The 22,419-nt window shown below is 53.5% G+C and overlaps 1 protein-coding gene across 1 annotated transcript in view; it reads right to left on the bottom strand.

Annotated features, from left to right (window-relative positions):
• Nucleotides 1-22,419, bottom strand: part of VWCE (von Willebrand factor C and EGF domains) — a gene marked incomplete at both ends in the record, with an annotated part of 29,570 nt that overhangs the window by 4,375 nt on the left and 2,776 nt on the right. Inside the window, 18 exons of the mRNA XM_081239310.1 lie at nt 302-392; nt 750-832; nt 915-1,047; nt 2,032-2,114; nt 3,709-3,805; nt 5,146-5,231; nt 5,850-5,967; nt 7,287-7,372; nt 8,918-9,005; nt 10,690-10,772; nt 11,976-12,093; nt 12,176-12,618; nt 13,835-13,963; nt 14,860-14,976; nt 17,798-17,914; nt 21,516-21,644; nt 21,975-22,064; nt 22,186-22,280. Of these exons, the coding sequence (XP_081095436.1) occupies nt 302-392; nt 750-832; nt 915-1,047; nt 2,032-2,114; nt 3,709-3,805; nt 5,146-5,231; nt 5,850-5,967; nt 7,287-7,372; nt 8,918-9,005; nt 10,690-10,772; nt 11,976-12,093; nt 12,176-12,618; nt 13,835-13,963; nt 14,860-14,976; nt 17,798-17,914; nt 21,516-21,644; nt 21,975-22,064; nt 22,186-22,280 (2,186 nt within the window). The remainder of the gene's footprint in view (nt 1-301; nt 393-749; nt 833-914; nt 1,048-2,031; nt 2,115-3,708; nt 3,806-5,145; nt 5,232-5,849; nt 5,968-7,286; nt 7,373-8,917; nt 9,006-10,689; nt 10,773-11,975; nt 12,094-12,175; nt 12,619-13,834; nt 13,964-14,859; nt 14,977-17,797; nt 17,915-21,515; nt 21,645-21,974; nt 22,065-22,185; nt 22,281-22,419) is intronic.

A 22,419-nucleotide genomic window follows, 5' to 3' on the forward strand; every position in this document is an offset into this window, starting at 1 on the left:
TTTTTAAAAAGGAAGAAAGCAGAGGAAGAGATTCAGAAAGGAGGAAATGAAGAAGAAAAAGGAACAGTAAACAGACTCGTCAGACGGCACGGCACATGGTGGCATAGCACTGACGAGGGTCAGCAAGCCCAGGCTTGGGCCTGGGCGCACCACGTGCTGGCTGTGTGACCTTGAGCAGGCCACGTTCCCTCTCTGAGCCTGGGTTTCTCATATCCAGCCCTGTACAAGTTCTGTGTTTCTGGGTGGAAGAGCAAAGTGGAAAAGGACGGTGGTGAGGCTCCAGGATGCAGAGGCCGCTTACCTGGACAGGAGGAGCAGCAGTCCCTGGGGGGCGTGGAGGGGTCCGAGCAGGCCTGCTGGCAGGGCATCTTCTCGCAGCTCACCTCTCCCAGCTGGGAAAGCAGAAGGACACACGTGAGGAAGCCCGGAGCATCTCACCCCTCCACAGCAGAGCCCTCAAGGACCTACTACACCAGCAGTTGGACCCACAGAAAGATCTGGGGCAGAAGCTGCAGGGCCTGACCCTCACCTGAACAACAGGTGAAGCCAAACACAGTGGGGCCGCCTTAAGGAAACAAAGGTAGAGAACACCATCAAATCCGAAGGTATCCCCGCAGGTAATTAAAGTTGAAGAATGGCAGGCGGAAGACGGGTGTACACTGGCTAAGGAGCTCCAAGTTTCACAAAAGGACAAAAGGCTAGAAGCAGCCCCTGGCCCGGCACGTCTAGGGTCCCCAGGCCCAGCTCACCTGGCAGACGCACTGGGTACAGGGCTCATCGTCCAAGGTGAACACCTGGCCGTTCCCCACCTTCCTCCCCTCGTAGTTGCAGTCTGCAGGGGCAGAGGAGACAGGGGCCGTGAGAGCCAAGGCCCACTCAGGGGCCTTGCACGAGGGGTGGCTGGTCCCACTCACCTCGGCACACTGGACAGCACTCCCCGTCAGGGTGGAAAGGGTAGGAGCAGGTGATGGGGCAGTCCACGGGCGAGCAGGCCACCGAGCCCAGCTGCAGGACACAGAAAACACTGAAGGCCCTTTGTTCTGGGGGGCTGATGGGTCACTCGTGAAGGACACATCACATAGCCACTGAGTGCCCATCGGAGCCATCAAGGTCAGGTGAGAGGTCCATGGTGAAGGAAAAGACTGAGCCCCCCAGGTCCAGCCTTGTCCTCAGAGCTCATCTGTCAACAGCTACCTGTCGAACAAATCCATGAACCTCCCAGGGAAGCTGAGCACCAAAAACTTAGGGGGAAGGACCCAGAAGCCAAAGCTCCCCAAAGCACATGGCTGTGAATGAACAGGGCCACTCTGAGGCCAAAGATGTTCACCCCAAGTTTCTCGATCTTTCTGTAGACCCGTCTCTTTTCACCCACCGCCAGCAAAGAAGCCCCATTGGCATGAAACATCTCTAGCATGACAAGCAATAAGGACTTATTTTTTCCATTTTCCAAATACTAAATGATATTCCTGTCATTTAGACTGAGAGGCAGTATGGCTTAGGGGTAAAAGTGTGCTTTCTGAAGCAGACTCAGGATACTAGAATTGATTCTTGGCACTTCACTTGACTAGTTGCGGGGTCTCTGTGCCCGGTTGTCTCACCTAGCAGCTGGGGATGGAGGTACCCACCTCATAGGATTCCCCGTGAATTAACAGGTCGTGCTGAGATCAGGGATTGGCACGTGGCAGGGGCTCGAGAATGTGAGTATATTAAAGATTCCGCACAGAGTCCTGGGTTTGTGTTCCTCACCTCCACTCTCAGGGAGAATCCCTGGGCCATATTTTATACCGTAAGGCCCCCAAGACCCTCCCTGGTCACCCAGAAGCAGAAGACTTTTGCCAGGCAGGGTTAAAAGTATGTCTCTGGCCCTGGGTAAAGAATCACCCCGGGCAGGGCTGAAGGGAGCCAGCTTTCACCATGATCCAGAAGTGACCATTCTCTTGGAGGTCTCTGGATTTTGCCTGCAGGGTTCAGGAGCTGGTGGCTATTTCTGGGGAGTTTCCGAAGACAGGGGTCAGGTCTGGGTGGTCGTACCAGGCAGATGCAGCTCAGACACGGGTCCAGCACGGACGGGAAGGTCTGGTTATTGTAGAAGATTCTGCCTGTGTAGGTGCAGCCTGCCAGAGAGAGCATGTGGTGAGGGCCAGCCAGGGGATGGCTGGCCTTCTCCAGGAAGAAAGTCCAAGGTGTTTCTAGGCAGCAGAGGTCAGGCGAACGGCCTCTCTAGACACTTGCCCAGGGGGGTGGGGAAGGGACACAACGCATGTCTGGATTGGGCGCTGACCTTTTTCTCGCTGGACTCAGCAAAGGGATCACAGCGTCTTCACTTCAAGGTTCTCCCCCAGGGAAGGGAGCCGTTCCTCCTACCCCCTCACTTGGCAGGATCAGGAGGAGGGACCCGGAGACTCAACCTGGGTGCCAGGCACCACGGCCATCCTCTCTGCTCCTCTCCACTCAGTCGAATCCCAAACCCCTCCTTCCAGGAGGGTCCCCTACAGCTCCCCTCTCTGCTTCCCGAAGCCCACAGAGGCCCCATCTGAGGGCCGCCACCTTGATGATATGTATCACATACTGGTACGTATAAAAGCAGGTGATGGTGGGCTTCCTTGGTGGCGCAGCGGTTAAGAATCCGCCTGTCAATGCAGGGGGCACGGGTTCGAGCCCTGGTCCGGGAAGATCCCACATGCCACGGAGCAACTAAGCCCGAGCACCACAACTACTGAGCCTGCGCTCTAGAGCCCACGAGCCACAACTACTGAGCCCACACGCCTCAGCTACTGAAGCCCACGCACCTAGAGCCCCTGCTCTACAACAAGAGGAGCCACCGCAGTGAGAAGCCCACGCACTGCAATGAAGAGTGGCCCCCGCTCGCCGCAACTAGAGGAAGACCGCGCACAGCAACAAGGACCCAGTGCAGCTAAAAATAAAAAGTAAATAAATAAATTTATTATTTTTTTTAAAAAGCAGGTGATGGGACAGTAGAGAAACATTTTATAAGAGAAAATATATAGGGAATTCCCTGGCAGTCCAGTGGTTAGGATGCCACAATTTCACTGCCAAGGGTGCGGGTTCCATCCCCAGTCCGGGAGCTAAGAGCCCCCAAGCCGTGTGGCTCGGCCAAAAAAGAAGAAAAAAAGATATAACATGCATCTATGATATGCTATATATCTATGACATGATAGATATATAGATATAGATGTATGTTACAGATATGTTATAGAGATAGATGTTATATCACAAAAAGAGACTAGGAAGATAAAACCATGAAGTTAACAGTGATCATGGGTCCTTTTTAATTTTTTGCTTTGTTTTCTGTATTTTCTAAATGTTCTACGATAAAATATCACTTTTGAAATAATGGAAAAGGTGAAAATTACTATTAAAACATAAAGGATCACTTTAATTTCCTCTCCCTGTTCTCTAATTGTCTCACAGGTATGTTCCTTTATCATCTCACCTAGGCTGCAAGCTCTGCATATCTTCATATCTGCTTCCAGCATCCAGACAGGGCCTCCCTTGAGCAAACTGCTTTCCATCCCTGAGCCTCAGTTTTCTCATCTCGAAAATGGGGTTGCCCCATGGGGTTGTTGCGAGGATGAGCAGAGATGAAGCATGTGTGGTGCTTTGCACAGAGAAGCCTGATACAGGGTGGCCCCAGATGTGGGGGCCGGGGGTGCTATGCCATCCCCGGCCCCCCAGGCAGGGCCTTACCTGCCGAACAGTCAGGGCAGCACTGCCCGGGGATCCGAATCGGGTGAGGGCAGGAGTCCACACAGTCTGTCCTCTTGCAGCTCACTGAACCATCTGCCTGAAGGGAGGAAGAACTTCACCAAGACCCCACCTGCCACGCCAGTCCCTACCTCCCCACCCACAGGCCCCCAGAAGAAAGGGCGGTGCTGCAAACTGGCCGGAGCCTGCCCTAAGAGGCGCCATGATGCAGATGGGAGGTGGCTGGGGTCCCCCAAAGAGGACCGGCTACTTGGGAAAGGGGGTGTGAGCCTTCCAGAAAAAAGCCTTCCCATATCCCAGAGCTGGGGTTTTGCTCTCCTCGGCTTCCCGTCCCTTCCCCGCAGCAGCCAAGGCTGCACCACAACCTCATCCAAACTCTTCTCAGAGTTTCCCTGAAACCCTGGCTCACCCCAAATCTACGGAGTCCAATAAAATCCTATTTTTATAGAAAGCTATTCCACCGGAAATGTCTTTCAGAAGATGAAAGCGCTATATACAGTTTCTTTTTTTTTTTTTTCGTAAGAAGCTGAAGTTTTGTGTTATTTTCTTGTAATATGAGTGCCCTAGATCAGTCCTGAAGGAGAAAAAAGGCAGCGGATGTACTTTGCTCCCCACTCTAATTCCAAAGAAACGTTTCCAAGTTTTCTAAGGGTCTAAGGCTTTTTTAACAAATGGCGCATCAAAGGGACTTGAAGGCCGCGCTTCTCACGTGCTCATGTGCACTCGAGTCACCGGGGGATTAAAATGCAGATTCTGAGTCCGAGCCCTGGGCAGCCTTGAGGTTCTACCAAGGCTCCCCTGGTGATGTCAACGACACAGCCAGTGCAGGGACCTCATTTTGAGAAATAAAGCTCTAAGCTCCAAGCGACTAAAAACTCTCTTAAAGTAGAAAGGAAAGCCAACCGTACTTAAACATGAGCTAAAACGATCGCGTTTCTTGGTAAATAGCTGTGTTTGCATGTCTGTCCATCTGACTCTCAAAACTCACGCACCCTCACCCGCTTCTGATGAGGTGAGGTCACGTGACTCACATTAATGGAGGAAGCCTCGCCATTTCACAGAAAAGGCCTTAACTACTAGGCCTCGGGCTGCCCAGCTCCCTCTGTTATCCGTGCCCGGCGAAAACCCTGCTCCTGGGAATCCTACTTCCAGCTCCTTAGGCCAGCAGCTCCCCGCACAAGCACAGTGGGTCACACAGCACTCTTACGACAGACAGACTGCCAAGCTCTGTCATCCTGAAAATCTACCGAGGCCAGAATAACCTGGATCCCAGCCCCTTCTGTAAAAACGGGATTTGAGAGCATGGAAGCGAGACTGGGACAGGCCTGAGGTGGCCCCACTTCTGCAGGGGCAGGGATGCCCGGCCCGGGACGGGGAAGGGTGGGGAAAGCAGCTGAAGGCGCGCAGGTTGTCATTCACCTGGCAGATGCATAACTCACAGGGGTCACCGGGAGACCAGATCTGTCCAACCGGAAACTCAACCCCGTTGTCGTCCAGAGAGCAGCCTGGCCAGGGGACAGCGGGGGAGAAAGGACGAGTGGGCAGAAGTGCCGAGGAGGGTCCTGAATGCCCGCGGGACCTACAGCGCCACCCAGCAAGGACAGACAGACACCTCTGCTCACTCACACTGAGTCCACGCAGCCACCCACTGGGCCCAGAGCTGCCTGCTGCTGCCGCCTGGCTCCCTCAGTTAGTGAATTTTCCTGCCTAACAAGAGCCTGGTATACACAGGCACGCTCACACAAACATCCACGTCCACACACCCCCACAAACACAGCCATTCACACATACAGAAACCACTCCCACCCAGACACATGCACACAGATACAACAGACGCACAACAGAAACACACGGACACACACACTCAAAAACACACACACAGATACGACTCACACACAAACACGCAGACACATGTACACAAGCTCACACACAGATGTCACTCACATACAAACTTAAAACACACACAGACACACACACACAGACACACACAACACACATAGAGAGCACTCACACACACACACACACACACAGAGTCTCAGCGGGTGAAGCTCAGCCTCCCCCAGCTCGGGCATCCAGGCCTGGTGTTGGGTGCAGCCTGGGATGCAGGGCTAAGCGGCCCTCACCTGTCATGGGTGCGGGTTCCCTGCAGGTGAAGCAGCACTGCCCAGGGCCCAGCCACCACTCCTCGCGGGGGCAATCCAGTTCTGGACATGGCGTGAAGGAACATTCCACTTCCCCGTTCTGGAAGAGAGCCAGGGGGCACAAACCAGTGAGGGCCAAAGAGGAGGCCGGCCGGCTGCCGTCACCCCCTTAAAAGTGACAGATCTCCAGGGAGCAAGAGTGGACGGAATGGCGAGTCCTTCCCTGGGGGCTGGGGTGAGGCTGGGAGAGGGTCCCAGGAATATGGCGGCTGCGTGGCTGCTGGGTCCCCGGCTGCCCCAGCTGCAGCCTCCAGAATCTCTTCCTCTCACTTCTGCAACAGCCTTCTGCTCTCACTCCAATCCACTCTCACCTGCAGCCAGAGAACTCTCTCAGGCACCAGTCCCATCACATCACTCCACCGCTTCAAACCCTTGGCAGCTCGCCAAGTCCAAACCCTCCGCCTGGCTGGCAAAGCCCTTCATGACTGAGACTGAGGCAGAGGCTGTCACCGCCCCCTCACAGACCCCTTCCCCTAAGCACTGCCCTTGGCTGATGAGGGTCACGTCCTCCAGGTGCCTGGAGGGTTCATCCACCCCCACTCCCCGGGGAGCAAGGAAGTACCTACAACCACCTGATGCTGGAGGTAGAAGAGCCCAGCTCCCTGGCCTCTGGACACACCCACCTCTGCGGTGCCCCTCACACTCCAGAGCTCCCCGTGGCATCATCCCGAGACCCCTCTTCTTGTGGCCCCTCCCCCCGCCTGACCTGCTTCCCCAGCCGGTCTCTCCCGAGAGCACTCCTTCAGAAAACCACTTACACGAGAAGCCCACCCCAGGCCCTGTTCTTGGAACTCAGCCCAAACAGGATCCCCGCCTCAGCCGCATTTCCAGTCCCTCTCGCAGGCCGGGCTCCAGCCGGAATGGACACCCCCAGGCCTTAGAACACGCCCTGCTCTCTCCCACCTCCGCCTTCTGCTCACGCGGTGCCCTCTGCCAGGCACACCTATCTCAGCTCCTCACCGGGCTGTCCTAGTCATCTTCAGGTCTCAGCTTAGCATCCCTCCCTCCAGGTAGGCTTCCCTAGAGCCCACAGTCTGGTTAAGAGCCCCGCTCCCCTGTCCATTGCCCACCTAGCTGTGGGCCCCTGACGGAGGGGGCTGGGGCTGTCTTGTGCTCAACTGCGTCCCCAGAGCCCAGCATTGTCCCAGGCACACAGTAGGTGCTCTATAAATAGCAGTGCTGAAGGACGAACTTCAAGGAGACTGCGGGAAGGCCTTGGTGAATGCTAAGGCCCCTTTAGTCTCTTTCCCGCCTCAGTTTCCCTTTTGCTGCATGGCGGCTCCTCTTCTCCTGGTCAAGGCATCCTGGGAAACTCGTGTGCCCTGCCCCTCCCCAGCACCCACCCACTGAGCCCCCTACCTGGCAGACACAGGTGGTACACTCGTCACCACCACCACTGAACACAGCCCCGTCTGCATACCACCGGCCATGGAAATAGCATCTCACTGCGGAGGAGAAAGGAAGAGGCAGCTCAAGGTCTCTGGGCAGCTAAAGAAAAGGGGGAGCAAATGGGTGGGGGGGTCTCTGGGAAGAAAACACACCCCCACAATACTCCATGGCACACCCACACCCAAGAGCCCAATCGCTGCTCCCCTCCAAACCCTCACCTAAAGGTACACCGGTAGTTAAAAACTGACAGAGAGGGACTTCTCTGGCCGTCCAGTGGTTAAGACTCTGAGCTCCCAATGCAGGGGGAATGGGTTCAATCCCTGCTCAGGGAACTAAGATCCCACATGCCGAACGGTGCAGCCAAAAAAAAAAAAAAAAAAAAAACTGACAGAGAATGAACCACATGCAAAATAAGGTCCTTAACCAAGAAGGAAGGGAAGCCCGGAATAAATAAAGACTAAGAGAAAAGAAGAGATGAAAAAAGACGGCCCCAGACACCTACGGGAAGGTCTGGGAATGCTGCCAGCCCCTGGAGGCAGGGAGGATTCAGTGAGAGCCTCTCATCTGAAGACGCCCCATCCCTGCTGGTAACAACAACCTTAAAAACCTGCCGGGGCCCACCTGGCTTTAGTCAGAGGGCACTGGGTTCAAATCCCAGCTACACAACTCACTACGGGCAAGATACTTAAGCTCTCCTAAGCCTCAGTTTTCTCATCTGTAGAATGGGATTAACAGTTCCTACCTCACAGAGAGTATATTGCCTGTTCAAAAAATGTTTTAATTAAAGATAATATAACATTCGGGACTTCCCTGGCGGTCCAGTGGTTAAGACTCTGCACTTCCAATGCATGGGGCGCAGGTTCAATCCCTGGTCGGGGAACTAAGATCTCACATGCTGTGCAGCGTGGCAAAAATAAATAAATAAATAAATAAAATTAAAATAGCATTCAAAAGTCAAGGGAAAAATAGTATTTAGTAAGAACACTAGCTTTGAAATCAGGTAAGCTTGAGTTCAAGCTTTGCTCCTTTACTCACTGGTGTGTGTCTTTGGGCAGTGATGACCTCTCTGAGCCTCAGTTTCCTCATCTATAAAATGGGGCTATGAATAGTACTCCCTCAGGTCTGCGCCACACAGATTCAATGAGATCAGGACTGGCAAGGGCCCCACAGAGCAATGGCCCAGAGCCAGCAGTGATGGCCATGAGGTCATCTCAGGAAAGAAAACCACATTTTAACAAAGGAGCAACTCATTAGTAGGGCAGGGGAGACCTCCCACCAGTCTCGGGACAGAGCCACGCCAAGGGTGGACCCAAACCCCTTCCTGTCTGTGTTAAAGGCACCAACCCCAGCAGGGGGCAGGCTGGGCTGTGAGCCCAATCTAGCATCCAAACCACTATGCACACGGTAGGTGCTCAGTTAAAACGGGCACTTTGAAATGCTTCATTTGATCTGTCTCTAAAGCAGAAATCAATCTCCTTCCGCTCTCCTCCACTCACCCCCCCCCCAAACAAAAACATACTCAAAAGACACCGCTCCACCCCTGTCATTTTTTACAAAAAAGCTAAATTCACCCTGTCCTCTCCCCACAAAGAGTCCCTTACCTGGCACACAGGTACAGCAATCCGACTTCGGGGAGCCCTGACAGGGGCCGGGAGGACACTCGGGGGAGATGCAGGACACATTTCCAGCCTGAGGAGGTGAGAGGTGGTGCAGGTGGGGGAGGGTAGACCGTCAGGCCCAACAGAACCAGCTTGTTCCCTATTTCACACCACCCTCAGGATTCCTGTCCCACGTGAAAGCCTCCTAAAGGAAGCTATCCTGGGACTTCCCTGGTGGCCCGGTGGTTAAGACTCCACACTCCCAATGCAGGGGGCCCCGGTTCGATCCCTGGTCAGGGCTAGATCCCGCATGCATGCCGCAATGAAGATCCCGCATGCCACAACTAAGACCCGGCGCAGCCAAATGAATAAATAAATATTTTTAAAAAATAAAAGGGAAGCCATCCAAGACCTTTAAATGCCACCATGGTCACACAAGGATACTGTGCTGGGGCCCAGTACCAGGGTTTATTATGGTGTAGTTTCCAGCATCCCCCTTTCCAAGACGAGGGGCAGACCAGAAAGCAGAGCACGCTACCTTCCTCATGAAAATGGACGAGCCTAGCCTCCCATGGCACTGCCCCCCATGGCATTGCCCCCACCATGGCATTCCCTCCCATGGCATACAGAAGCTCCGGAAGGATGCTGAGAAGTGGAGAACAGAGGTTACTCCACCAGAGACACCTTCCCGTGCATCTGAGTTTTGAACCCAGTGACTAATACCGGCCAAGGAGTTAAATTTAAAACTCAATTTTTAAAAATTGAAGTCAAGACGAAAAAGCCCCGGCTTTGGAGTCAGCCAGACCTGAGGTCCAGGGTCTGCCCCTCCAAGTCATGTGACTTTGGGCAAAGTAGGTCACCTCTCTGAGCCTCCGTCTCCCTATCTGTGAGATGAGATGGAAAGGGCACCTCTGCTGGGGTTGCTGAGGATTGAGTGAAATGTGACCAGGCACGAAAGCGCTTGGCCACTTCACAAGTGTGGCAGGAAGAGCTCAATAAGGGTGGCGGTAGCGATCTACATGCCCCGCCCCTTTACATTGCAGCTTCCGCCATCACTGCCAGACCAGGGCTGCTGTTAAAGATGATGAGAGGCAGTGAGGGTTGGTGGGCAGAGCCTGGGCTTTAGATGCAGACAGGCCACGGCTCAAATCCCAGCTCTGCCACCTCCCAGCCTCAGTCTTTTCACCTGTAGAATGGGGACTGTAAAGCCGACCCTGAAGAGCCACCAGGAGCCTCGGGTGAGGAACTAGATGGAAAATACCAAGCCCCTGCCTGGTATGCACCAGGTGCTCATGATCTAATCCAAGCGACAGCCTCTGGCTGGGTCTGGCACATGGTAGGAACTTAATAACTATTCTTGGAGGAGTGAATTTGCCTCAAGCAAAATACTCTTAACAAGCTGAGTCTGGTAATGAGCCTTCTCCCTCCCTACCCGGCTACCTTTATTGTGCCGGCAAATATTTTGCCTGGAGAGAAAAAAGGCCTCCCTGGTAGGAAGTTTCCGAGGGAGTTGCATCCCCTCCCCTTCCTAGACAGATGGACCCTGTTTGCCTGTTGGCTCTTTTCTGCTCAGCAAAAGCCTCCCTGACTCCAGACTACAGGTTTCCCATCCCCCACGCTTTTAAATTCCGCAGCTTGCGACCAAAATCCACGACCTGAGAACTCTCCCTCCATTCAACAAGCTCACCTTTAACATCCGGTCTTTCCCCCTTCCTCTAAAACCCCCAAAGGTTAAGAAAACACCCGCGAGGCTTCAGGGATCTTGTGATGCTCACCAGACAGACACAGACAGTGCAGTTCTGGTTGGGAGGTGAAAACACGTCCCCTTCAGCCCGGATGACGCCACTGTGAAAACAGCCTTTGAAAGACAAACAGGAGTGGAGGCATCAGACCTCTTAAAGGAGAGGAAGCTTGAGGCCTCATTGCTTTTCCAGGCATAATGTACCTGGAACCTTCTCTCACTGGCTCGGATGCCCCAGGAGTGACAGATCTAGGTACTCAGAACGGTGTGGTCCCAAGACCCCTGGAGAACTACAGGAGACACCCACAGAGGGTGCCCTGGGAGGGTCCCATTTATGTCTGATAAACCCAGAACTGTGTTGAAAGCATGGCATTTTATTCCCATAAGGCAGGAAAGGCAGCCAGACAGCCCCAGGTTCCAAACCTGGCCTGTCACCTGAGTGGCCTTGGACCTGGATGTGTCACTCAACCTCTCTGGGACTCAGTTGTCTTTACTGTAAAATGGAAATACCACCACATGCCCTGCAGGGGACTTGGGAGGATGCACAACCTCAGATGTAATGTACACAGCAATTCACACTCAGGGCTTAGTACACAGTAGGGACACAGTAAAAGATCACAATTACCATTAAGAAAATCAGTAAGTTGCATTTTCATTTTAACCCTTAGGAAGACTTTTTCACTGCTGCTCAAAGTGCAGCAACCTCAGCACCTTACCACCAGGAGCTTCATAGAAATGTAGCCACTCAGGCCCCTCCCCACATCTACTGAATGAGAATCTGCATTTTAACAAGATTCCCAGCGATTCACGTGCAGGGTGAGTGTTAGGGAGCTCTGCTGAAGGACTTGGTAAGATTTGAGGTCTTTATCCTAAGAACAATGGGAAGCAAATGAAAAATTGTCAGCAGATTGTGGGAGGGAATCAGAACGGGGGTAGAATTTATAAACGATTACTCCTCCTGCAGTAGGAGGGGGACTGGGGCAGGGAAGGGGACTGCAGAGTGGGTCTGGAGAAACTTGCTCAATGAAGGAATAAATGAAAGAACGAAGCTCAAAAAGGATCCCCGGAAGGTCGAAAGTTCCCCTTGAGAGCATAGACCAGTGGTTCTCAAAGTGTGGTCCCCGAAGCAGCAGCGTCAACATCACCTGGGAACCTGTTAGAAATGCAAATTCCCGGGCCTTACCCAGCACCTGCTAAATCAGAAGCTCTGGGGCTAGGCCCAGGGATCACCCTTCAGGTGACACACGAAAGTTGGAGAACAGCCTTTCAGCTGCAGAAAGGCTAGGAAAGGGAAGAGGCAGTACCACGTGAGAAACTCACAGCCTTCCCCACACCAGCTCCCACCTGTACACAATGGGCAGCATCCCCCATCTCCGGAGGGAATCGGGTGAGAACAAGCAGCTTCACACGTCACCTTTTCACAGGTCACCTCCCCATCCTAGAAGCAGAAACTGGAGTTCCAGCCACCACAATGCCCCAGACACCAGACCAGGGAAGCCCGGAGGACCCCTCACACCCACCTCGCACCAGCACTGGGAACAGCCAGGCTCTGTCCAGCGGCTCCCGGACTCATGCATGACTCCCAGGTGCCAACAGGCAGAGGGCCCTGGTGCCAGCTGTGTGGCCTCAGGGCCCCTGGGCAAGGAAGGGGTCACCACCACCTTCTCCTGGATTCGTGAGGGAGGTCTGAGGGTCCCCAACGGAGAGGGACTAGGCACTGGGGTGGCCACTGGGGCAGACAGCAGCTGCATCAGGGCAGAAGCGGAGGACATGGGTAGTGCAGGTGTGGGAGATGGCAGTCGTGTGGTCCTGACTCCAGTTGGGGTCCCTGGAGCCCCAGAAGGAGGGCTGTGCCCTGGGGAGAGGGCGGGCCGGCCTGCCTCTGGAAGCAGCAGTAGCATCTTAGGGGGGTGCTGCAGGGGCTGCAGGATGGCAGATGGGGCCAGCACGGCTTTGGGGAAAGCTGAAACGGAAACACAGAGGTGTCTGCAGGGAGACAGCAGGGGCAGGAGGTGAGATTCGAGGGGCGTGGACTCAGGCCCACCACCACAAATCACTGAATGTCTCTGGGCCAGTTTCTTCATCAACATGATAGATCTAATACCACCAGTTCAACCTCAAACTAATGGGGCTGCGGTGACGATCAGGGGAGAAGATTGATGAAAAAGTACCACGAGCAGCCCAAAGTTACACGCTGGTGATGCGGGAGGTCCAGATGCTTCATATGCAGCAAAATCAGAGTCTTCTCCCTTCCCTTCCTCGCTGGCCACAAAGGAGACTTGGGCTTTCCTGAACCACGCAGACATTCCCTAAGCCCTCAGGGATCCGACCTGGGAGTGACCCTTCCCTACTCCTGACAAGTCAGGAGTGTGTCCCCTACTCTCCCATCCAGCTGTGGCTTCCCAGGAGGAGACGCTGAGGCTCAGGGGGAGGAAGGGCCCAGGGTCCTCTCTGGGCCCATGGCAGACAGGCCAGCTTCCAAGCGGATGCCTCCCCTGAGACACACACACACACTCACACACACACTCTTAGGAACAGTGCACATTCTCCCTGCAGATGGACAGCAACTGCCCAACAGTCTGAAAGACAGAAAGAGCGAGAGTCCGAAAACAGGAGGGCGGCGAAGGAGGCAGATGAGGGGCAAGGGTGAGAGATAGGAAAAAGGAAGAGCGTCACAAATCAGAGTGAGACGGGGAGAAAACAGGTTGGACTGGGGGGGGCGGGAAACGGGGTGGCTGAGCTCAGACCATCATGGGCGACTACACGATGGAAAACTGGCCCTGGTCTAGAAAGAATGCCTTCGGTATTGACACGACATTATATGGACGTTTACAGGCATGCTGTTAAATCATGGCAGAGATCTGACACCACACTATCCAAAGGGTCCCTGTGAGCCCAGGTTACGGGGACTCCTGCGTCACATGCCCCTCTATCATCGTTTTTTGGTGTTGTTTTTTTTTTTTTTTTCCTTTTACTATTTGGGGGGAAAACAGGAGGGCTGGCGAAACAGTGAAAGGAAAATAGAAGAATGGATAAAGAAGTGGAAGGAGACAGAAAGGATGAAAGGGGGATGTTGGAAATAACAAACGAGATGAACTGAAAAAAAATTCAGGGGGAAGGAAGAGGGCCCGCTCCGGGAGGGTGGGGCCCGGGGCCGGGGGGCGGGGCCCAGCGCTCACCTTCACACGACACTCGGTCAGCTCGGAGCCTGAAGCCAGGTCGGCAGGTGCACAGGAAGCTGCCCACGGTGTTTTGGCAAGAATGGTGACACAGTCGCCTCTCCAGTGGCCTCCGACACTCGTTTACATCTGCGGGAGAGCCTCGCTACCGACGGCTGCCTTGTCGGGGCTACCGGGTCCTTCTTCCCCCATCCCTTACCCCAAAAGGCTGGGGGAGTCTCCCTGCCATGTTCTTATGGGGTCCTTCCCTGCCCCAGGGTGCCAGTGTGACTCAGAATGTCTGGGAATGGGGCTGAAGTCTAGTGCTAGTCTCCTTGGAAGGTTCATACATCCATTAGGCATTTAATGGATGCACCAGTGACTCATACCCTAGCACTGTGCAGCAATGATTAAGTGCTGGCTGCTGGGGATGGGCCCCACTGGGAATCTCACCTCCAAACCTTCCACCAACCCACTGTTGGGCATCGGGTGCTATGGGCCCTTCTGAAAAAAGAGTCTCAAAAACCACCACACTGCTCAGGGCAGGCTTCAGGACAAACACCCAACTCTGCTAGAACAAGGTCTTTTTTCAGGCCCATAGGACCCCACCTTCAACCCATGAGCCAAGCTCAAGCCAAACATGCCAATCCCTTTCTGGAAATTTCTTCAATGGGCTGAGAAAACAGGGGTCTCCTTCTAAACCAGAGGAACCAAGACATAACGTGCTTTATTTACCAAGGGGAGCAAAGGCAGCCAAGAAAATGGGTGAGCAGAGAGGAATCCTTGGGGTGTATCTGGGAGAGGGTGGAAGAGAAACATAACAGGATGAAAGTGGCATGTGGCCAGGAAAAGTCCAAGACGGGGTCTTCCATTAGCAGCCACGCCAACCCCAGGGAAAGGCAGGCTCTGAGCAAAGGCTCAAGCGCTTGCAGGCTCCAGGGAACCAGGAGGTCCAGACTGTTGACTTTTCCCTGTCCCTGGGCTCGCCCTGTCCGTCTTCCTGATTGGCAGCCTAAGTGTGAAGACAACAGGGTCCCCTGCCTTACCTACACAGGAGTGCCGGTTGCCGTGCAGATGGAAGCCAGTTCTACAGGAACACCTGTAGCTGCCAATGCTGTTTTTACATCTCTGCTGGCAGGGGGTCCCAAGGCATTCATCAGTGTCTGGAAGGGAACAGGACACAGCTGGAGCTCATTTCCCCATGGAGTTTTGGAAATACGTGGTCCTCTCTACCTACCTCTCTCATCACTATCTCCTACCCGACTCGTAACCCCTCTCCTTCTCACCACCCACATTCAGTCTATCAACGCCTAAGTCCTCCCTGGAACAGCCCACTTCTCTCCACCCTCACTGCCATACCCTAGCCCAGGTGCCCTGGGCTTTGTCTCTGGTCTAGAGGATAACAAAAGCCTTGTGTGTCTCTCTGCCCCTCCCTGTGCTCCTCCCAAGCCACCCTCTACAGAGCCCCCAGGATGTTCTGACCAAAGGGCACCTCTGATCAGGCCACTTTCTGCTTAAAATCCCTCCAAGGCTCCCACAAGCACCAAAGCAGCACCATAGCTCACGAGTCCTGGGCTGCCTTTCCCACCTCTCTCCTTGCCCCTCACCTTTACTCTGGCCCAAATTCTTGCCATCTTCCAAAGGCACCATGCTCTTGTGGCCCTCCCCCTTTGCCCATGTTCTCCTATCTGCTTGGAATGCCTTCCCATCTTGTCTGGCTGGAAAACTCCTACTCATACCTCAAAACTCAGCTTCTATACTACCTCCTCTGTCAAAGCTTCCCCAAGCCATTGTTTGAAATTGGGAAAAAGCTGGAAATGATCTGCATGTTCACCAATAAGAGAAGAGTTAGTAAACTATGGGATATCTGGACTGCGGAGTACCAGGCAGCAGCCGAAAAGAATAAAGCAAGTTTATTGACCCTGATGTGAAGAGATTTTCATGACAGATTGTTGAAGGGAAAAAAGCAGGCAGAAGAATGACCGGGTTCACATCGAAGCTCTAATGGGATCTTGAGAAAGTTAACTTCTTTAAGCCTCAGTATTCCTACCAGGAAAATGGAAATAAACAGTACCAACTTCATAGGACAATTTTGAGGATAAAATTGAGAAAATGCATGTTAAATGCTTAGCATGGTGCCGGGAATACAGGAGTTCAACAACTGTTAGCCACCCATCTCTTATCATCATACCTCTGTAAGTGCACATGTGTGTATGTACACATACTGGGTAGAGGCAGGCAGGGCACTCATCAGATTGATAACTAAGTGCTATGGATGAACTGCATTCCCCCCAAATTCATAAATGGAAGCCCTAACCCCCAATGTGATGATATTAGGAGGTGGGGCTTTTGGGACGTAATTAGGTTTGGATGAGGTCTTGCGGGTGGGGCTCTCATGACGGGATTACTGCCCTTAGAAAAAGAGCCATGAGAGAGCTTGCTCTCTCTCTGCCTTGTGAGGACACAAAGAGAAGGTAGCTGTCTGCAAGGCAGGAAGAGAGCCCTCACCAGTAACTGAGTGGGCCAACACTGTGATCTTGTACTTCCCAGCCTCCAGAACTGTGAGAATAAATTTTTGTTGTTTAAGCCACCCAGTTTGTGCTATTTTGTTATAGCAGCCCAAGCAGATACTAAGACACCAGGGCTATTCTCTAGGGAGCATAGAGGTTGGGAGTGGGAGAGATGGCCTGGGGCTAGGGCCATTACTTTTAAAACTTTTAAAGGGCTTCCCTGGTGGCGCAGTGGTTGGGAGTCCACCTGCCGATGCAGGGGACGCGGGTTCTTGCCCTGGTCTGGGAGGATCCCACATGCCGCGGAGCGGCTGGGCCCATGAGCCATGGCCGCTGAGCCTGCGCGTCCGGAGCCTGTGCTCCGCAACGGGAGAGGCCACAACGGTGAGAGGCCCACGTATTACAAAAAATATATACATATATAAACTTTTAAAATAATTTATGAAAATTTCAAACACCCAGAAAATGATACCACAGTATCAAGGGGAGCTTCTGTCTTAGCTGCCTTGTTAAAGAGATAATGTTTTCTGACATAATTTCTGTAAATAAAAGTCATTTTTAAGGAATGAGTCATTATTATTATTATTATTATTATTTTTTGCTGTACGCGGGCCTCTCACTGCTGTGGCCTCTCCCGTCGCGGAGCACAGGCTCCGGAGGCGCAGGCCCAGCGGCCATGGCTCACGGGCCCAGCCACTCCGTGGCACGTGGGATCTTCCCGGACCGGGGCACAAACCCGTGTCCCCTGCATCGGCAGGCAGACTCTCAACCACTGCGCCACCAGGGAAGCCCTGAGTCATTATTTTAAAAGGTCTCGCTCATCCTGTTCACTTAGGAGAAGAGATTCCTTCTCTCCCCTGGGTTCCCACAGCACTTAAGCCCCTCGACCCAACAGCATTGTTCTTCCTCTCCCACCAGACCAGGGGTGGGGGGAGTGGGGAGGTCGCTGGGGGGCAGGATGTTTTCTTCCTGGCTGTGTGTCTCCAGAGCCCGGCCCAGCACCCCGGCAGGTGGCTGAGGTGACTCTGTTGCAGCATGGCTCTCCCACAGAGCCCCCGGGACATGTCACCCGCCCCCTCAGCCCTCCCCCGGCTCAGTGGCCTCCTCCCTCTGGTTAGTCTGCCTTCCTGACCCTAGCCCTCCCCTCGGCCTCTCCCTCACCCCCACCGCCCCCCTACCCTACAGTGATGGTAGCAGCAGTTTCTACTGAGTCGTGGTCCAGAGCAAAGGCCCTGGCGTCAGACGCGCCCGCATGCAAGCCGACTCCTTCTGACCCTACTGACAGAATGGCCTTGGGCAAGCCTCGACCACAAAGTGAGGATGAGAACAGCATCTCCCTCAGAGGACTGTGGTGAAGCTGAAATGCAATCATGCCTGGAGAGCACGCGTTGGGCCTGGCAGGGCCGTGAGTTCAGCATCAGGGCCTAGCGGCGGTGGCGACGGCACCATCGTTACCCCTTCCAGAGCCACTCACCTTGGCAGCTGTGGCGGTCAGCAGACAGCTGCATGCCCGGCCCACACTCGCACACGAACCCGCCTTCCGTGTTCACGCAGTGGCCCTCACAAGAGGCGCTTAAACATTCATCGATGTCTGGGGAGCGAGGAAACACTCTTGCATAGCTCACGCTGAATGTGGTTCGGGTGTGGGGAGACTATGCACCCCACGAGGACCCTGTGCCCACACGGGGCCTGCCCTCAGCAGGGTGGAACCCACCCCCACCCCAGGAAGAAAGAAGGCACCAGGTAAGTCATACAGCTTTAGGGATGCCCCCAGAAAGAAGAGGCCGAGGGGCCAGGTCTCTTTTTGACCCACGCAGAACAGACCACGGAGAGGCTGGCTGAGACAGCACTATTTCCAGTGGTCCCACCTGCAGGGCAACCCCAAAAGGGCAGGGGGAGTGGGCAGGAAGGCTGATTAGATTCCCTTAAATGCTTATTGAGCACCGCCTCTGTGCAGCAGACCTGGAAGGGGGGCTGCCGAGGACACAAACGTCACTAAGACACAGTGCTGACTCTCCAGATGGCTGCAGCCTGAGAACGTAGGAGCCACAACACACAACCACGACACACACCCACGAGAGGCCGGCGTGCGGCCGGCGGTATGCGCCCTACCAGGGACCGCCTGGCCACAGCAGGTGTGTGCTGGAAGAGAGGTGGGCTGAGAGGACCAGGAGGCATCAGGAGGGGGGCCCATAGAGCGCAGAGTGTCCGAGAAGCTTCCGGGAAGCACAGGGACCGCCGGGAGCCCAGTCTGGCTGAAGCTCAGGTTCCCGCCAGGGCAGCATGAGGCCGAGCTGGAGAGGTGGTGGGTAAAGGCTCAGCGATAGAGTGCAAAGGAGTCCCGAGGCTTCTGCCCGGGGTGGGGTGACTGGATCCAAGTAGTGCTTTAGGGAGGTTCAGGCCTGAGGGTGGAGGGGGCTGGGAGACAGATCTTCCCAGCCTGGCTTCAAGGCAGCCCTTCCTATCTCAGAACCATGAGGACCTACGAGGTCAGCTCCCACCCCCTGGCCCCCATGCCTGCTGGTCACCTCCGTTCTCCTTTCTTGCTCTTCCCACAGCAGGTACCTTTGGGACCACACCCACCGCTTCTAAGAAGCCCACCCTGATTCACCCGATCCCACTGGGCCCCTTGGGATGATGGCCAGGGCCCCACTTCCCTGCACTTGCTTTGACATTGGTCTCTGGCTTTTCCTTGGTCCAGTTTGCCTCTGCAATGAGAAGTGTGTCTGGAAAGTACTTCAACCTTCTGGAAGGGGTGCGGGGGGGGGGGGGGCGAGCACCAAAACTCCTTCATGGGACCCTTGACCCAATAGTTCTCTTTCTGGGAATAGTCAGAGGGGCTGACAAGAAGCCTCTTGATCGCAGCATTATTTATAGCAGTGAAACACTGCAGACAAGCTAAGGATGGATAGCACAGAACTAGGTACTTAGATTATAGCAGCTACATCTGCAGCCGTTCAAAATGATGTTGTATGCTGAGCAGCAGGGACTGTCATCCTGCCCTGCCACTACCCCCGGGCTCCCATCCCCACCCCGGGCCCAACTACCCTCCCTTGCTGCCCGACCAGATGCAGCCGCAGGTCCCACCGCTCCATTACCAAGAGCTCATGCCACCCGGTTCCTGCATGCTGGAGGAGCCCAAGCCAAAGAGGGGGAGAAGGTCGTGGCCCCGGAAAAGTTCTCATCTCAAGGCACACCTGCGAACCCACACAGGTGAGAAACCTTACCACTGTGACTGGGACGGCCGTGGGTGGAAATCTGCCCGCTCAGGTGAACTGACCAGGCACTACGGCAAACACACTGGGCACTGCCCCTTCCAGTGTCATTAGTGCGACCGGGCATTTTCGAGGTCGGACCACCTCGCCTTACACATGAAGAGGCACTTTAAAATCCCCAAACAGTGGATATGACCCACACTGGCAGACGAGAATTCAGTATTTTTTACCTTTCACACTGTCTTCCCGGTGAGGGGAGGAACCCAGCCGGAAAACTCTACAATCATGGTCAAGTCCCCAACAAGTCAGCTTGTGATTGGATGATCAGGAGACATGAGGAAATCAAATGACAGAGCACAGATGGGGTCTGTGACTGGATCTTCTATCATTCCAATTCTAAATCCAACTTGAATATATATTCCTGGACTTACAAAACACCAAGGGGGTGACTGGAAGTTGTGGATATCAGGGTATAAATTAGATCCGTGAGTTGGGGGGAGGGAAGACCAGAATCCCTTGAACTGTTTCGATGCAATATAAGCGTAAAGATCACCTTGTACTCTCTTTGCCTTCTAAAAGCCATTATTACGATCTTAGAAGAGGAAGAAATTCAGGTACAGAAAATGTGTTTTAATAGCTTAAACGATGGTGCTTGGTGAGTCGTGGTCCTAAAGGTACCAAATGAGGCCAAAGTTCTCAAACTGCTGCATACTTTGACAGGGAAAATCTATTTTTGTCTTCCGATCTACATTTATGACCTAAGTCAGGTAAATACACATGGTTTACTTTAACCTTTTTATGCAGTCTGTTATGCACTGTGGTTTCAGATGTGCAATAATTTGTACACTGGCTTATTCCCAAGTATGCCTTAAGCAGAACAAATGTTTTTTTCTATATAGTTCCTTGCCTTAATAAATACGTAATATAAATTTAAGCAAACATCTATTTTGTATATTTGTAAACTACAAAGTAAAAAAATGAACATTTTGTGGAGTTTGTATTTTGCATACTCAAGGTGAGAATTAAGTTTTAAATAAACCTATAATATTTTATCTGAAAAAATAGGACTATTTCCTACTCGCAAGACAAAGTTAAGTGAGAAAAATAATGAACGAAAACTATAGATAAGGTATGATCCCAATTTTATAAAACAGACAGATAGGCATGCCTGACACACATATACCCACAGTCATACACACTCACAAACACCTACACACCCAGGGGACAGGGCAGGGAAAAAAATAACTTCATTTTACTAACAAATATCTTTGGGTAGGGACTTCTGGGACAGGTTTATTTTCACCTTTCTACCCTTCTTTTACTTTCCAGATGTTCCAAAGAAGTTATTTTTTACTTTTATATTCAGGGGAAGAAAGGTTATTTTTACGAAATCCAAATTAAAAAAAGGCTTTCAAGCTCTCTGGAAAGATAGGTAAGAAAATGGTCACGGTGGCTGCCTCTGGGGACAGTAACAGACTGTGCATAGGAAATTTTTAAAATGGTGAACCAATAATACTTTTACAAAATAACTATTGAGTTTCTCTTGGCTCATCTTTCAAATGTCACTTTCCTGAGGGAGGCTTTTTGCGATCATGCCCACCTCCAGTCCGGTTCCCTGTGCCTCTGTGGGCCCTGGTACTGGGCACTCCACAGGTGATGGCCCCATTATGGGGGGGACTGTCATTGTCCTTACTTGTCTCCCTGCCTCACATTCTGAAGCAACATAAGAGCAGGGACTGCCCTCGTAACCCCAGCCCCAGCTCAGTCCCCGGTCCATGAGGTGTGCTCAATTAAGTATTTGTGAGATAGCAGAAGGGGCATATTTCTTGTGTTTGCCTGCCTGCCTGCCCACTCTTAAACTTCAGAGCTGCTCGTGTCTCAGCTTTGCTCTGGCATCTCTCCGGAGACCGTCCTGGGAGGACAGGGAAGGGACCTCATTCCCGCCCACCCCCTCCCCGCTGCTCCCACGCCTCTCACCGGTACACCTGATGCCGATAGCTGTCTCTGTCATCGAGAAGCCCACGGGGCACACTCGGGCCACCTCCTGACAGCCACCATGGTTACAGGTGAGGTCACAGCCGTACTCCCCACAGGGTCCGTGGGCGTCTGAAACAGGCACCGCACTTGTGAGCATGCGCCACTCCACAGTCCCAGCCGCCCCCGCCTTCCCCGGCTCCTCCTAAATTCTGCTGGGAAGGGGGCTCTGGAGGCAAACAGGCATGAGTTTAAATTCAGCTCTGCCACTTACTGGCCATGTAACCCTGGGCGAGACACTAGCTTCTGTGCCTCGGTTTCATCATCTACAACATGGGAATGAGAATGCCTACCTAATAGGGTTGTTTGAAAATGATATGCTAGGGCACAATTGCCCAGTGCCTGGCATATTCTCAGTGTAAATAGAGTTCTTCCCATCAGCCATTGCCCGCCCCCAGTTACCTGGGCAGGTGGGCCCTTGCTCTCCATCCTGGCAGGAGCAGACATTGGGAGCGATGCAGATGCCACTCCCGCAGCCAAAGGAACAGAGGGCTGAGAGGATAAAGACAGGTGAGGGATTGGGGACTGGGGCCCCCACTCTGTCCCTCAGGCAAGCCCACGGAATGAGCGCCCTGCCGTGGAGGATGTTTGGGACACGGTGACAGGCACTTACGAAGGGTGCAGTGTCCACTGCCCATGGAGGGCGCCCAGCCAGGGCAGCAGCCACTCCCGAACCCCGAGAGGCAGACGTGGGGGCCCAGCCGGCGTCTGCAAGAGAGGAGAGAGCACCTTCCACATTCTGTACCAAGGGGAGGATTCATCTACTGGGCAGTGAAAGCCTCCCAGCCAGTCAGTACGTCAGTCAACCAACAGTTCTGGAGACCTCCTCCACCCCCACTCCCCGGGA

Source organism: Mesoplodon bidens, assembly GCF_964165515.1.
Source record: "Mesoplodon bidens genome assembly, chromosome: 7".
Taxonomy (NCBI): Eukaryota; Metazoa; Chordata; class Mammalia; order Artiodactyla; family Ziphiidae; genus Mesoplodon; species Mesoplodon bidens.